The sequence below is a fragment of the Hemitrygon akajei genome, chromosome 7 (genome assembly GCF_048418815.1).
Source record: "Hemitrygon akajei chromosome 7, sHemAka1.3, whole genome shotgun sequence".
Taxonomy (NCBI): Eukaryota; Metazoa; Chordata; class Chondrichthyes; order Myliobatiformes; family Dasyatidae; genus Hemitrygon; species Hemitrygon akajei.
The window spans coordinates 185,062,782-185,079,597 of NC_133130.1; the positions used below are offsets into that span (position 1 = coordinate 185,062,782).

Consider the following 16,816-nt stretch of genomic DNA (forward strand, 5'->3'; position numbering starts at 1 on the left):
GGACTTTGAAAACTAGCACTCGTTCTTCAATCACACTTTATTTAGTTATGCACAAGGAGAACAGCATGGCCCTTGTCATTAACCTTTTCTAAAGTTTAAACAAAGAATTTTAATACAGAAATTGTCCAGTTGGATACAGATATTGACCAATTGCTCAAACTGTTTGAATTGCTTATCTGCATAATCACAGTACAATAGGATGTTAATAACCAAAAATACTTCAGAATTAAAGTAACTAACCAACAGTAACTTCGTATTTGCAACAGTAAGTGTTACATTAGAATCCTTCATTTAGAAGAGTATGATACAGAGGGCACCTTTGTGAAAAGGTACATGAATTGAGAGATCTGGGCTGTGTGGGTGTTGTTTATTGAAGACAGCTGAGGAATTTTTTTTTAAAAACACGGAACCCTGGGCTTTAAAAAAAAGGAAGCATTATGTTCAAGACCCTATTAAACACTGATCAGTTACTCATTGTACTTGCTTGTGAGCTGCAATTTAGGAGAGATCTGAAGGCATTGAAAAGCGTAGAATGAATTTATCAAAATACTGCCCACTGTGCAGATGTAGACTTACCTGCAAGTAGATGATGATCCAGTATACTTATGCTAGATCCTGTCTTATTTTTACTCTGATGTATCTTTATTTTAAAAAAAATCCATAATCACTATCTCCAAATGTCTCTTCTCTCCCAGCTGATAATCATCCCACCTGACCTACACTGGCTGGTGAATGGTGAAGGCAATGTCCAGTAATGCTCCTTCATTTGCATTCTCTCCAGCTTTCCTCATCAACCATTCTGCCAGACATCAACAGCGTATCACAATGGTAGCCCTAACCTCACTCTATAAAAGATAACCCCGTTATCCCTCCCCATCCTCTCTGCAAACTAAAACTAACTCTTTCACAGTTCTGAAGGGTATTTGGTCCAAAACATCAATGATTTGTCTTTCCTTGGTGTTGACTGACCTGCTGAGTGATTTCAGCATTTTCTTCTTTACTCCCATGGTTACCCATCTGCCCACCCAATCCCAAACTTGTTTCTCCAGTCACTAACAGCCAAGCCAATCACAACCCTGCATTGAACCAAATGTACTGCACCCAAGTTTCTGCATTGAAAATGAAACAAATGTTACTGAGTTAAAGTGCTCTAATTTGAATCAAAGAATCATTTAGTTAGGAGTACAGTCAAGAATTCTGTTCTACTTTTAGACCTCTTAATTATGGGTTTTTAAATTATTGGACAGTGCAGTTACAGTCCACAAAGTGCCATAAAATTGCAATAGTTGCCTTAGATAGATAGATAGATACTTTATTCATCCCCATGGGGAAATTCAACATTTTTTTCCAATGTCCCATACACTTGTTGTAGCAAAAACTCATTACATATAATACTTAACTCAGTAATAATATGATATGCATCTAAATCACTAACTCAAAAAGCATTAATAATAGCTTTAAAAAAAAGTTCTTAAGTCCTGGCAGTTGAATTGTAAAGCCTAATGGCATTGGGGAGTATTGACCTCTTCATCCTGTCTGAGGAGCATTGCATCGACAGTAACCTGTCGCTGAAACTGCTTCTCTGTCTCTGGATGGTGCTATGTAGAGGATGTTCAGGGTTTTCCATAATTGACCGTAGCCTACTCAGCGCCCTTCGCTCAGCTACCGATGTTAAACTCTCCAGTACTTTGCCCACGACAGAGCCCGCCTTCCTTACCAGCTTATTAAGACGTGAGGCGTCCTTCTTCTTAATGCTTCCTCCCCAACACGCCACCACAAAGAAGAGGGCGCTCTCAACAACTGACCTATAGAACATCTTCAGCATCTCACTGCAGACATTGAATGACGCCAACCTTCTAAGGAAGTACAGTCGACTCTGTGCCTTCCTGCACAAGGCATCTGTGTTGGCAGATCATACTAGACAGACAATGCAAAGAAATATGTGCAAGAAAGAAAACTGGCAACTTGTAATATGACTACATTCAATTTGTGCATTGAGATTCTCAAAGTGAGATTATTGATGTCAAGTGCAAAACTGAATGACACATCAACAGCAAATTGTTGAACAACTGTGTTCACTTAATTGCAACACTTAACAGTCGGAATGTGGTTTAAAATGTTAAATATTCAAGGATCACAAATTTGATTAAATGCTTGACCAGTTTTGAAATATAATTTGACAGGGTACAGGACATAAGCATTCATTTAAGTCTTTTATTTTGTGTGGGTGGGGAAGGGATGCTGCTTTAACAAGTTGGTACAAATGTCTAGCAATTAGTGGAATGTTCATAATCTCAAGTTTTTTTTTGCATTGAAGCAAAATATTGATCCTGATAAAGCAATTTAGCACAAGTATTAGTGACAGGATGGTAAACAACTCTTTACCACACAGTGGACATTGACATATTCAAAGTTTTTATTGAGGAAAGGAAATCTCACTGACACTCAAGTAATGGATACATCTTCAAATGGTCTGCCAAATGACAAAAAAATCATACCATAATGGCAAACCATAGATGGAAACTATCAAGTCTTTGAGATGTGGTCTGTTTACATTCACTAATCCTTCACTAAGAATTTTATACAATGGGCAGGAGACTACAGCAAAATAAACATTATGTGAGGATGTAGTCCAAATGCACTTGTGCATTTCAAGGAGAGCTCAAATGGCAGAGAGACCTCTAGGGTACTATTACAACAGTGAAAGAGATGCAAGACTACATGAAGTGCAAAAGTTCATGCATTTATGAAGGCAATTTGAGTACTTGGAATGAAGCAGAAACATGATCCCTGACAATGGTCTGGGTGCAACATTTCCCTCGTAATTTTCTTGCACTTGAACATGAACATGAAATTAATTAGAGATAAATTCTGAGATACATCTTAACTTGCATAGCAGCTTGCAAAGTTTAAGATCGGGTCTTTTCAGAGCTGAACATGCATCTGTTTTTACATTCAGGCTGTATCATTTTATTTGGATTTGCCACAAAAATATTTAGTTATCAAATATATTAGAAAGCTATAAAATGTTTTATGTATAAAAAGGCTGTTTTGTTTCAAAGGTTTTCCCTGATAATTAACATGCCTGATTTTAATAGGTTATTGCAAATAATATAAATACATTCAGCAATTTTGTGTTTGAACCATAAGATATTTTTTAAAATTTAATTCCAGAGTTTACTGCATTCTTGTACTAACGTACCTCAAATTTGACTCCCAAGTTCCAGTATCCTTCTAGGTTTCAAACTATAATTATTATTAAAATTAACTTCTGCATTAAAGTGTTTAAACAGAAAAAAAATCATTAAATTTATTATAAAACTCTGATCTTAGATCCTTTCTTCTCGATTTGAAATTTGAACCCCCAGCCTTTTGACTCAACGGTGTGATAAACTATGACAAAGGAAAACATTAATGAAATACAAATACAACTTCCCATGGGTTGATGGAATGAAGCCCAATCTGTTGAATTAAAATTTATAAAGTGTCACCACTACACGGTCATTTTTGATACAATTTCCTTAGAATTGCAATTCACAAAAATGTTCAATTAAAAACAGTGGGGGGGGGGTGGGAGAGGAGAGAGACAGACATGTTGAAATTTAATTTCTTTAAAACAACACTTGCTTAAAGTGGAAACATTTGTTTTAAAAATTACACTTCTCCAGTTTTACTAAGTAACATCTCTCTTTATAATGAGCTAGTCACACAACAAGACATGACAATATGGTAACAAGATTATTCAGATATCTGTATTTTGTCTCGCGAAAGTAATTGCTAAAACAGGCACATGATTTGCTGATTTTGTGCATCACTAACTTGCCTTAGTTTAACAAGAAGGAAATTTATACAATTTCTATGATTTAACCTGTAAAAATGTTGACACAAAAGCATAACTCAATGTGAAGGCAAACCTGAAAAAATGCCATTCAGTAATCAAAAGGTCCATTTGGCTAAAGTTTTCCATGTAGTTAACAATGTTTGCTACTGAGCAGAAACTCAGTACTTCGTGTATTAAAAAATATATAACCTGTTGAGCAATCCTTCAAGTGAAAAGATGGGAATTAAACTCAAACATTAATTTCATAGCAAGGTATTTACATTAAGGGTATTTGCTCAAGATTTTAAATTTCAACAAAAAAAATCTTTTCAAAAAATTTCTACAGTGCCCTAATCACCAATGCTTTCCCATCATTTTAACAATTACTTCACTATTATTCAGATGTAAATGAATGTTTTATATTTTTGATTAGTAAACAGCAGCTTAAAATTACCACATGAACAAAACATGAAACATCGAAAGATACATATCCCCAGGCACACAGATTTTCAAATTCATCGAGTGCAGCAAACAATGGCCTTTTCAATTTTTCTTTAAAAAGTGTCCAGTGTCAAAAAAGCTAAATAGATTCAATTAAAAAAAATACACACACACATGTTTTACAAGTAAAAGTCCACCTTAGAAGCCACAGTTTTGCAGCCTTTGTGTGAATAGATCATTTCATCTTCTGGAAAGTATGTCATTTCATCAGCTACACTGGTTATGATGTCTTCATCCTCCTTGGAACCTCTGGACCTCAGTTCTTCCTTGACACACATCTTGACATGTTTATATTCCAGAGGAAGGAAGGGGACAAAGTAGTCAATCAAGTTTTTATCAATGAGACTGGTGTGCCAGAAACCACCTAACCAATTAAAACAAAAAAATAAGTTAGTCACCAGAATTTAATAAAGATCACAAAAGGCAACATATCTCAATCGTATAGCCATCATTTTCAACTTTTGGCTCTTGGTTAACTAACATCTTGAAATTAGTAAGACATAATTGCAGCCACCAATTTAGATATCAATACATTAAGGATACAGAATCAAAAAGGGTAACAAAAAATAAACGTGCAGACTGATTTTTAAAAAGGGAGAAAATCTAAAAATTTGAGATGCAAAGGGACTTGGGACTCCTTGAGCAGAACAATCTAAAGGTTAACTTGTAGGTAGAGTCGGTGGTGAGGAAGACAAATGCAATGTTAGCATTCATTTCAAGAGGTCTAGAGTACAAGATCAGGGATATGATGCCAAGGCTTTATAAGGCACTGGTGAGGCCTCACCTCCAGTATTGTGAATAGTTTTGGGCCCCTCATCTAAGAAAAGATGTGCTGGCATTGCAGAGGATTCAGAGGAGGTTCATAAGGATGATTCTGGAAATAAAAGGATTATCATACGAGGAACATTTGATAGCTGTGGGCCTGTACTTGCTGGAATTTAGAAGGATGAGGGGTGATCTCATTGAAACCTTTCGAATGTTGAAAGGCCTAGAGCAGATGTGGAAAGGATGCTTCCCATGGTGGGGGAGTCTAGGACATGAGGGCACAGCCTCAGGATAGAGGGGTGTCCATTTAAAACAGAGTTGCATAAAGATTTCTTGAGCCAGAGAATGGCGAATTTGTGGAATTTATTACCACAGGCAGCTGTGGAGTCCAGGTCATTGGGTATATTTAAGGCAGAGCTTTCGGTTCTTGATTCAACATGGCATTAAAGGTTACAGGAAGAAGGCTGGGGAATGGAGCTGAGGAGGAGAAAAAGGATTGGCCATGATTGAATGGCGGAGCACACTCTGCTTTTATGCCTTATGATCTAATGTTTGCATATTCTTAAAATCTTCCATTGCCCTAAACATCCCTACGTAATCTTGTCCAGATATTACAAACCTTCAGAATTTCCAAGGAATGCAACTCTAGTTTTGCACATTGCTGAGTTTAGTCAATTCATCATTAGAGACCTCAAGCTACCTTCAGCTACCAACACACTAAGCTTTAGAGTTTCGTCCCTCAAATTCTCCACCTTTGAAATGCCGCTTTGACTAATCTTTTGGTCAGCTGTGCTTTACCACTAAGTGATTGAGTTTAAACTTTTTATTTGATGACACTTTCCACAGAAGTGAAGCCTTTCCAATAGCATAGTGTTCACCCTTCAAGCCCTACATTAGCCTTCAAACAAATGCTGCTAGAAATTCACAATAAACTGGCCTACAAGAGAAACATTTACTCAGCCAGTGAAGCAAATTTCGATGGAAAACATAAAACTGCAGAGTATTAAAGAAAAATAGAAATGCTGGAAGAACTCAGCCAGTCAAGCTGCATCTGTGTAAGACAGACCAGTCAATGCTTCAGGTCATTGACCTTTAGAAAAGTCAGCAAATTTAAATCAACCTCAAACAGTCAATACTGGAAAGAACATGAATGCAAACAGCAGCCATGAGAGAATCAGATTTAGCTGCAGGTAGCTTTCAATCTGAACCACTCAGAACTCATATGAAGAATACCACAGATTAACACTAGTAATACTAGAATATATATGAAGAGTAAAAGAGAGATTATAATGGATATCGGACCACTGGAAAATGATGATGGAGTGGTAGTGATAGGGTATACAGAAATGGCAGAGGAACTTAAGTGCTTTGCATCAGTCTGACTCTGAAAGACACTAGCAGAATACTAGAAATGTGAGAATGTCAGGGCAGAATTGAGTGCTGTTGATATTACTAAGGAGAAGGTGGTTGGGAAGCAAAAAAGCATGAAGGTGGATAAATCACTTGGGCCAGCTGGCCTACACCCCAGGGTTTTGAAAGATGTAGCTGAAGAGATTGTGGAGGCATCAGTAGCGATCTTCCAATTATCACTAGATTCTGGAATGGTTCTAAAGAACTGGAAAATTGCACACGTCACTACTCTTACAGAACGGAAGGAGACAGAAAAAGGAAATTATAGTCCGGTTAGTCTGACTTCAGTGGTTGGAAAGAATGTGGACTCCATTATTAAAGATAAGGTTTCAGGGTACTTGGAAACACATGATAAAATAGACCAAAGTCAGCATGGTTTTCTAAAGGGAAGATCTTGCCTGACAAATCTGTTAAAATTCTTTGAGGAAATAACAGGCAGGATAGACAAAGGAGTCAATGGATGTTGTTTATTTTGATTTTCAGAAGGCCTTTGACAAGGAGCTGCACATGAGGCTGCTTAACAAGATAAGAGCCCATGCTATTACAGGAAAGATATTATAATGGACAGAAGATAGGCTGACTGGCAGGAGGCAGAGTCCAAATAAAGGTGGCCTTTTCTGATTGGCTGCTGGTGATTAGTGGGGTCAGTGTTGAAACTGCTTCTTTTCATGCTGTATGTTAATGCTTTGGATTAATGAATAGATAGCTTTGTAGCTAAGTTTGCAGATGATACGAAGATAGGTAGTGGCAGGTGGTGTTGAGGAAACAAGGTGTCTGCAGAAGGACTTACAACAAATTGGGGGAATGGGCAAAGAAATGGTAGTTGGAATCTAATATTGGTTACTGCATAGTCATGCACCTGTCAGAAGGAATAAAGTCCTAGACTGTTTTCTAAATAGAGAAAAAAGTTCAAAAATCAGAGATGCAGAGGGACTTGGGAGACCACCTGCAGGATTCCCTAATGGTTAACTTGCAGGTTGATTTGATGGTAAGGAAGGCAAATGCAATACTTGCATTCATTTCAAGAGGACTAGAATGCAAAAGCAAGGATATAATGTTGAGCTTTACATGGCATTGATCAGACCACATGTGAAATATTGAGAACAGTTTTGGGCCCTTTATGGAAGAAAAGGTGTGTTGGAATTGGAGTGGGTCCACAGGAGGTTCACAAAAATTATCCCAGGAATGAAAGGGTTAACATACAAGGAGCATTTGATAGCTCTGGGCTTGTACTCGCTGGAGTTTAGTTTAGAAGAATTGGGGGGGGGGGGGCAGGGCGAAAACTCACTGCAACCTATTGAAAAGTCTGGATAAAGTGAATCTGGAGAGTCTAGGGAGTCTATAATGGGGAGTATAGGCCCAGAGGGCACAACCTCAGAATAGAGGGACATTCATTTAGAACAGATGTGAGGATTCTTTTCTCGCTAAAGGGTGATGAATCTATGGAATTCATTGCCACAGTCAACCGTGCAGGCCAAGTCATTGGATATATTTAAGGTAGAGGTTTATAGGTTCTTTATTAATCGGGGTGTCAAAAGTTACAGGGAGAAGGCTGGAGAATGGGGTTGAGAGGAGTAGACTCAATGGACTGAATGGCCTAATTCTGCTCCTATGACTTATGGTCCAATATTCAAGAAAGCAACAAAATGCGGTGATAGATAAGCAGAGACACAAAAACATTGAACAAGCCTTCATAAAACTGACAAAGATATTAGTCATATAGATGTCTATTAACTGCTGATTTTGGTCCGATAGTCTTCATTACACATTCCTCGTTTTAAACAAAAAAATGCAAACTAGTCAAACTGTACAAAGATATAGCAACTCCAAGCTGAACCAGTACAGCTCATTTTGAACAGATACTTACTCTTTTTGTTATTGAAGACTCCAACAGACAATTTACTCTCAATATCCTTCACTTGAATGACCTCCCTTTCCTTTCCATTGCGCCAAAATTCCAGTGCAATCTTATTTATGCTTTCTCCACCTGCATTGCTGTTCACAACAGAAGAGTTAAAACTAAACGACAGAAAATTGTGATTTGTAACAAAAGTCATAAATGGCATTGCTTTGGGCTTGCAAATGTGTTATTTTTCAAACTAAAAAACCACCTTTCCCAAGCATTTCTCAACTGTGAGACTCCTGATAATTTAGCATGATATCCAGCGTGGCACTGAGAGAGTGATGCAACAGTTGGAAAGCTTCTTTCAAATCAAATGTTAAATCTGCTCTCTCCTCTCTCTTGGGCTGTCAGCTCCTAGTGGAGGATAGACCATAAGTGACCTCTGATCTCCATTGTCCTCTGAAGTCAATGGTATGGTTGGAGTTCATCAATGTTTCTGTATTCCATTGTATCCACTGTGCAGGGGACTGACCTGTACAGCTTCACCAGAGCCCTGTTTGCTGGCCTTACCCATTTCCACCTCCCATGATGGGGACATAGAGCTAGTCTTTGAGAGGCAAATTTGCTTGCATTCTGGTTGGAAAATATTTGCCTCCCTAATCTCATCACATTCTCTTCAAATCCCTCCAGAGCCAAAAGTTATCTAATTATTGTTCTTGTGTTTGACACTGTGCTCAAATCAGCTGCTCTGCTTCAAATGTGCAACACAGTAGCACCAATAGAAAAGCCCACTGCCTCACAGCTTCACAGTTCAACGCTGACCTCAGGTGCTGTTTTTCTAACTACGCGAGTTTCTCCCCCACTGCTGTTTTCTTTCCACATCCCCAAAAAAGGTCTGGTTTGGTTAGTTAATTGCCCCAAGTATATGGGTGTGGTAGAATTTGGAGGCAGTTGATGGGAAGGAGGGGAAAATAGATTAGTGATTAGTTGGGGTGGGGGTTAGGAAATGGGACTGCTCTGAACTGACACACACTCCATAAGCTGAAATAAACCCTTTCCATAAGGGAATCTTCCAACACCATTTCACTTACTGTGTAGCATTCTGATCTGTAATATATGGCAAGGTATTATGTAAATGCCAGTTCTTTATTTTTTTGATGTTCAAACACAGAAATGGTTCTTGATATGGCTGAGTACTTTATTTGCTTTGTTGCCTATTTCTCTGATGACTGAGCAGCCTTGTTAAATAAAAGCACACATTCTTCTGCATTGCAAACATGAGAAAATGCGCAGACGCTGGAAGCAAAACACACACAAAACGCTGGAAGAACTCTGCAGGTCAGGCAGCATTTATGGAGGAGAGTAAACAGTCGACATTTTGGGCCGAGTCCCTTCTTCAGGCCTGAAACATTGACTGTTCATTCTTTTGCATTGCTTTTGGCATTCTCCATTCAATTTCAATAGTATTTACAAATATGCAATACCTGCCTTGGTAAATAAATGTATCCATTGACATTTTAAATTTCAATTAAGTTGGTGACAGATTTTGTTCACGTGGCCCACAATAAATAAATATTTTACCTCAGAAAAATGAAAATGGCGTTCCGGTACACCACTCCATCAATGTTTTCATAGTAGTCCAAATAAGGCTTAATAGCATCAATAAGGCCTGCTTGCATTTTGTCCATTTCATCAAAAATGAACATGGACCTGCCACACAAGCTAACATTACCATGGATCCATTTCTGTAGCTGCTCCTAAGGATAAACATTTATTTTGTATGAAATACACATTCACAGAAGTGACATCTCACAATCATCACTAGTCCCCAAACAGTTTCCCAGCACCAGCACTGTTACATATCACATCACTGAGATGATTGCATATTACCCCAAGTCAGAACTGTTTATTATTATTACAGGACATTACCCCATTGTGGCATAAACAAAATGCCACTATAAATAAGCAGTTGGATGCTGACAACCGAGTAAAGCTTTAGTGTGACACTTGTTAAATACATGAAGCAAAGTGATTTTTTATGTTCAGTGAGGCAAAGAAATTTAAGTAGAGATGTTTACTCTGGTCCATCCTGCCTGTTACACTCCATTACAAAATTATCTACGTCATCCTGGTGTTGGCTCTTTCCTTGTTCTTTTTAATATTTTGATTAAATAGATATTTAATTGAATTCCCCTCATAAACATAATTTAATTTGCATCATAAGTCACCTGAGTAATGTCCAAAACTTTGGATAACAATATCTTAAATCAGCACCTTGCACATATAAGTACCTCAGTCAGATGGTTTACATGAATAGCCGCCAATCTTTTGGATATTGCTCATTCCTACAAAGATCTCCACCATTGTTGGTGTCATTGCCAATGAGAGAGTAAAAAGCAATTTATCTTAGCAGATCACATAACTAATAATATAATAATTTTAAGGATGTGAAACAATATCAAGGAACAATTGGTATGTTAACACGCATTTAAGGCAGCTTAACTGCACAAGAATTAAAATTCTAAGCAAAAGCAAGGGGGAAGTGAGGACAATTTTATTTTATAATTCCAAATAACTTAATGCAAAACTATAATAAGAACAGAAAATGTTGTTCGGGAGGTACAGTATACATAGAAAGAGAAACAGAGTTGATGTTTCATGTTTATAATCCTTCATCACATTTTCCTCTCTCCATTGGTGCTGGATGCATATTTCCAGTTGTTTTTATTTCAGGATTTTCAAGAGTTGCAATATTTCACTTCTGGATTAATGCAACACCATGACCAGACTCCTGAAAACCAGCCCACTCTGTTTCAAACGAGGCTGAAGTTCTTGTTCTCTTCCAATTCAAGAAAGTAGACTTTTTACTGTACTGCCAAATTAATATGGCTGTGACTTGGGCAGACAGAAGAATGAACAACATTTGGTAGGTCATATTTCTTCCCCAAACAACATGTGGACAAGTTTTAATAAATATTACTTTTGCCAGTGGTATTTTTAAAAATTGCTTCAAGATTCTTAAATATTAATTTTCTTAAAATGGATTTCCATTATGAAATCTGTGTTCTTGAATTACTAGACTACTAAAGCAAGATCTAAACAATTGTATGTGTTCATCAATAATCTTCCAAACAAAAGAAGTACATTGAAACTTAGATTTGAGAAGTGGCGAATCTGTGGAATTCTTTATCACAGGCAGCTGTGGAGGCCAAGTATTTATGTGTATTTAAAGCAGAGGTTGATAGATTCTTGATTGGATATGGGAAGAAGGCAGGAGATATAGGCTGAGGGGAAAATTGTATCAGCCATGATGAAATGGCGGAGCAGACTCGATGGGCCAAAAGGTCTAATTCTGCTCCTATATCTTATGGCCTTAAGGTTAATGGGCCAAATTTAATACAGCAGTCATTCCCAATTCTCTTTCTGCCAAGGTGCGTTTTGACAGATACAAGCTCCAATAGCTTGCAATGTACCTACATTAATAGTGCAACAGGTTATTTCACATCATAACAATCAGCCATCTGTTTGATCATAAAACTTGTTATTCCATCTGATTAAGGAACTCCTCTTTCCTGTCTCAAAGGCACCTCCAATCGATACCAGTTTCTAAAGAAAGACTTTCAAACCTGTGGAGTTCAGGTCATCTTAAATGTCAAATAAAATCTCAAGACTTAATCCCACCTGGTACTCAGTCATCAAAATTCAAAGTAAAATTATTATCAAAGCGTGTACATATGACAATATAGTACTTTTGAGATTTCTTGTGGGCATTCACAGTAGAACAAAGAAATACATTGAATCAATGAAAATCCACGCACAAAGACTGACAAACAATGCATAAAAAAGGACAAACTGTGTAAATACAAATAAATAAACAATATTGAGAACATGAGCTATGGAGTCTTTGGAAGTGAGTCCAGAGGTTGTGGAATTACGTTGTGTTGGCAGGATACTGAACAATGAGAAATAAAACTTCTGTTTTAAGGTGGGGGGGGGGGGGGTATAAAAACTAACAGTCAGCAATATTACACTTTGCTTTACCAAACACTGAATGCATAGGACAATTTTTTTTTGAACAATTTCTTTTCTTTGGTATTCACTAAGGAGAAGGATATTGAATTGTGTAAGATAAGGGAAATAAGTAGGGAAGTTATGGAAACTATGACGATTAAAGAGGAGGAAGTACTGGCGCTTTTAAGGAATATAAAAGTCAATAAATCTCCAGATCCTGATAGGATATTCCCTAGGACCTTCAGGGAGGTTAGTGTAGAAATAGCAGGGGCTCTGACAGAAATATTTCAAATGCCATTAGAAACGGGGATGGTGCCGGAGGATTGGCGTATTGCTCATGTGGTTCCATTGTTTAAAAAGGGTTTTAAGAGTAAACGTAGCAATTATAGGCCTGTCAGTTTGACATCTGTGGTGGGTAAATTAATGGAAAGTATTCTTAGAGATGGTATATATAATTATCTGGATAGACAGGGTCTGATTAGGAACAGTCAACATGGATTTGTGTATGGAAGGTCATGTTTGACAAACCTTATTGAATTTTTTGAAGAGGTTATGAGGAAAGTTGACGAGGGTAAAGCAGTGGATGTTGTCTATATGGACTTCAGTAAGGCCTTTGACAAGGTTCCGCACAGGTTAGTTAGGAAGGTTCAATCGTTAGGTATTAATATTGAAGTAGTAAAATGGATTCAACAGTGGCTGGACGGGAGATGTCAGAGAGTAGTGGTGGATAACTGTTTGTCAGGTTGGAGGCCGGTGACTAGTGGTGTGCCTCAGGCATCTGTACTGGGTCCAATGTTGTTTGTCATATACATTAATGATCTGGATGACGGGGTGGTAAATTGGATTAGTAAGTATGCAGATGATACTAAGGTAGGTGGCGTTGTGGATAATGAAGTAGGTTTTCAAAGTTTGCAGAGAGATTTAGGCCAATTAGAAGAGTGGGTTGAGCGATGGCAGATGGAGTTTAATGCTGATAAGTGTGAGGTGCTATATTTTGGTAGGAATAATCCAAATAGGACATACATGGTAAATGGTAAGGCATTGAAGAATGCAGTAGAACAGAGTGATCTAGGAATAATGGTGCATAGTTCCCTGAAGGTGGAATCTCATGTGGATAAGGTGGTGAAGAAAGCTTTTAGTATGTTGGCCTAAATAAATCAGAGCACTGAGTATAGGAGTTGGGATGTAATGTTAAAATTGTACAAGGCATTGGTAAGGCCGAATTTGGAGTATTGTGTACAGTTCTGGTCACCGAATTGTAGGAAAGATGTCACCAAAATAGAGAGAGTACAGAGAAGATTTACTAGAATGTTACCTGGGTTTCAGCACCTAAGTTACAGGGAAAGATTGAACAAATTAGGTCTTTATTCTTTGGAGCGTAGAAGGTTGAGGGGGGACTTGATAGAGGTATTTAAAATTATGAGGGGGATAGATAGAGTTGATGTGGATAGGCTTTTTCCATTGAGAGTAGGGAAGATTCAAACAAAAGGACATGAGTTGAAAGTTAGGGGGCAAAAGTTTAAGGGTAACACGAGGGGGAATTTCTTTACTCAGGGAGTGATAGCTGTGTGGAATGAGCTTCCATTAGAAGTGGTAGAGGCAGGTTCGGTATTGTCATTTAAAGTAAAATTGGATAGGTATATGGACAGGAAAGGAATGGAGGGTTATGGGCTGAGTGCGGGTCAGTGGGACTAGGTGAGAGTAAGCGTTCGGCACAGACTAGAAGGGCCGAGATGGCCTGTTTCCGTGCTGTAATTGTTATATGGTTATCGGACTGATCCTCACTTGTACCCCAAAATTCAGATGTTGCTTTAACTACTTAAAACTTTTAGTATATGCTGTTACCTAAAGTCTTCAAGTACATTAAAACCATATGCTCATAAGTGAGCATCCATTACTTTATATAAAAACTTTTTAAACACAGCATTCAATTCACACCAGGTATCCATAATTTCATTTATAATCCTTCTGAAGTTCTTATATAAAACACAGCATGCAACTCTATTACATTCAATGCTACCTTGTTCTTGTTTCAATTATTTTGCTGCTTCAACTGTGAGAAACTCCCTCTACACTATTGTCTATTAGGCTACTGGCACTTAGGACAGCTATGAAGGTCCTCCATCTCTGGCAGCGTTCAGGATTTCCTTCATCGTGTCAGTCTCAGGTGGAGACTCAGGAATACCATTGCACTCAGATGTAGATGGATTCATCATTGCTGTTTCTGTTTTACCAGTCAGGGTGGTTAGCCCTGAGCTGAACCCCAGAACCTGGAGGACTGGTGGACCACTCTTAGTCTGTCCTGTACTCTTTGACCTGTTTGGCATGGGTGACCCTACGAAGAGCCAAAGCATAAAGCCCTGACCCCAACCAACTTAGCTCTCCGGGTCATTGAGGCACGTAAGCCTCCAAACCATGACAAGGTTGTGATCCTTTTGAAGGTGTGAGGAACACTGTCACAGTTAAAATGTCCCATCTAACAATTTAAAATGAAATTGATGTTACCTTATAGCTGTTGAGGTACTCAGGATGAGGGAAGTGCAAAGTGGAGACAAACTGATGAACAAAGTCACTCTTCAGTCCATTTTTGAAAATGTTTTCGGCTATTATTTTACTAATCAAGTTTTTGCCTGTCCCAGTCCAGCCATGTAGAGACAAAGTTAGAGGCTTTTTAGGGTTTGGATTTGATAAGAAACCACTGACAGTCTTCAGGATAACTTGCTTGGCAATATGTTGTCCAAATATTTTATTATCCAAGTCCATCTGCAACCCTGGTGATGTAAATAAAAGGATCGGATCATAACACAAATAAAAATATTGTTTAATAGGCAGCTTCATCACTGCTACACACATTTGCCAAACTAAATTAAAACAATTAGGTCTTTTAAAATAAAATCATATATTAAGTTTGTGGTGGCTGTAAAACACTGTCCCCCTGCCTTCTCACTGTCCTGTAAACATTTTACTTAATTGGAAATTTATCGAATAACCTTTCCAAAGTAAAAAACAAACAAACTGAATGAATAGCGATGAAGGGTCTCAATCAGAAATGGTGAGTATCCCTTTCCCTCCACTGATGCTATCTGACCGCCTGAGTTCCTCCACCAGGTTTGTTTTTGCTCTGGCATCTGCAGCCTCTTGCATCTACTTTTTCAAAGTTATTCTGAATCTGTTTTCATCACCCCTTCAAGCATAACAACCTACCTCATTGGTTTGGGGCCAAGTGTGCAGACTTTAAAAAGATCAGTGGAGGGGCAAGTAGTGTTGAGGAAACAGGGAACCTGAAGAAGAACTTAGATTAGAAGAATGGGGAAAGAAACAGCATATGAATTATACTGTCATGAACTTTGGTAGAAGTCTATACTATTTTCTAAAAGCCACTTTTGAGCATTATCAATTTTAGAATTACCAATAACTACAACCTCACACTGCCAGAATTTTGCAATATTTGGAGTCTATACTGTATTATTACAGAAATGATTTTATAATAATGATTACATTTCAAGGTTATTTAATAATGTGAAGTTCTTTGCGACCTCCACGTCACGAATTACAATAAAGTTTTCTATCAAAAGTTCAAAGAAATCAATTCCTTCTCTCTATTATTTAGGGCCAAATTATTATTGGAAACAAATCTTTCTAAAGCTCGTTTATATTTTCCGTCAGCAAGTAGGTCGTGTTCATAGGATAGTGCCATTCATAACTAGGCTGGACGAGGAAGATGGGATGTCCCGAATTGTAAAACAGCTTGCGCGTGAGAGCAAACCGTGTGGCAAAAACCCTATAGATGCATCACAATGTGGAGTTAAGTGTTGCGCTTAGACGTCAGGACGCTTTACCTGTTGAGTTGAATTCTATCCACTGGGCCTCACAACATTCCTGGAACATGCAGTAGAGGTTGAGGAAATTGCCAGTGAAGAGGCCGGTCAGAGCGGTGGCCACACCGACTGCAATGCCCATACTAATGGGCTCCATGGCTGTTAATACGGGAGTGAACAAGAGTAAGAGGAGTATGGTCCGGGGCATCATCTTCAAGTATCAGTTCCTAGTGGTCCCGGACGGACGACCAGGAGCCAAACACCTTCCCAACTCAGAAACCGTAGAGTCCCGCCGCCCGGCGGAAAACCAACGTCGTCACATCCGCCCCTCTAACCCGCCCCAAGCCGCAGCCAGACATCCTTGTGAGGGGCACCGGCCACAATTAATGTGTCTAAATGTGGACAACGTACTGGAAGTATTCAATAATCACCCCCACCTCCCCACACCTTTCTCTCACATTTTCTGGACAGCTGGCGATATTCAGCACAACCAGCATTTGTGAAGAGAGGGATTAAACAGAACAAATGTGTATTTTTGCCACTTTCTTCTGTCACAGTGTTCATAATCAGGTTTATCAACGAGGTATGTTGTGAAGTTTGTTGTTCTGTGGCAGCATTACAGTGCAAAACATTAAAATTGCTATAAAT

General features: G+C 38.4%; 1 protein-coding gene across 1 annotated transcript; it reads right to left on the reverse strand.

Annotated features, from left to right (window-relative positions):
- Positions 1 to 19: 19 nt before the first annotated feature.
- LOC140731276 (torsin-1A-like) lies at positions 20 to 16,477 on the reverse strand. Its single transcript, XM_073052872.1, has 5 exons — positions 16,190 to 16,477; positions 14,856 to 15,121; positions 9,921 to 10,096; positions 8,364 to 8,491; positions 20 to 4,685 (listed from the first exon to the last, which is right to left on the reverse strand). Exons 1-5 carry the CDS (start codon positions 16,377 to 16,379, stop codon positions 4,441 to 4,443), a joined length of 1,005 nt encoding a protein of 334 aa, XP_072908973.1. The 5' UTR covers positions 16,380 to 16,477; the 3' UTR covers positions 20 to 4,440.
- Between the last annotated feature and the right edge of the window lie 339 nt (positions 16,478 to 16,816).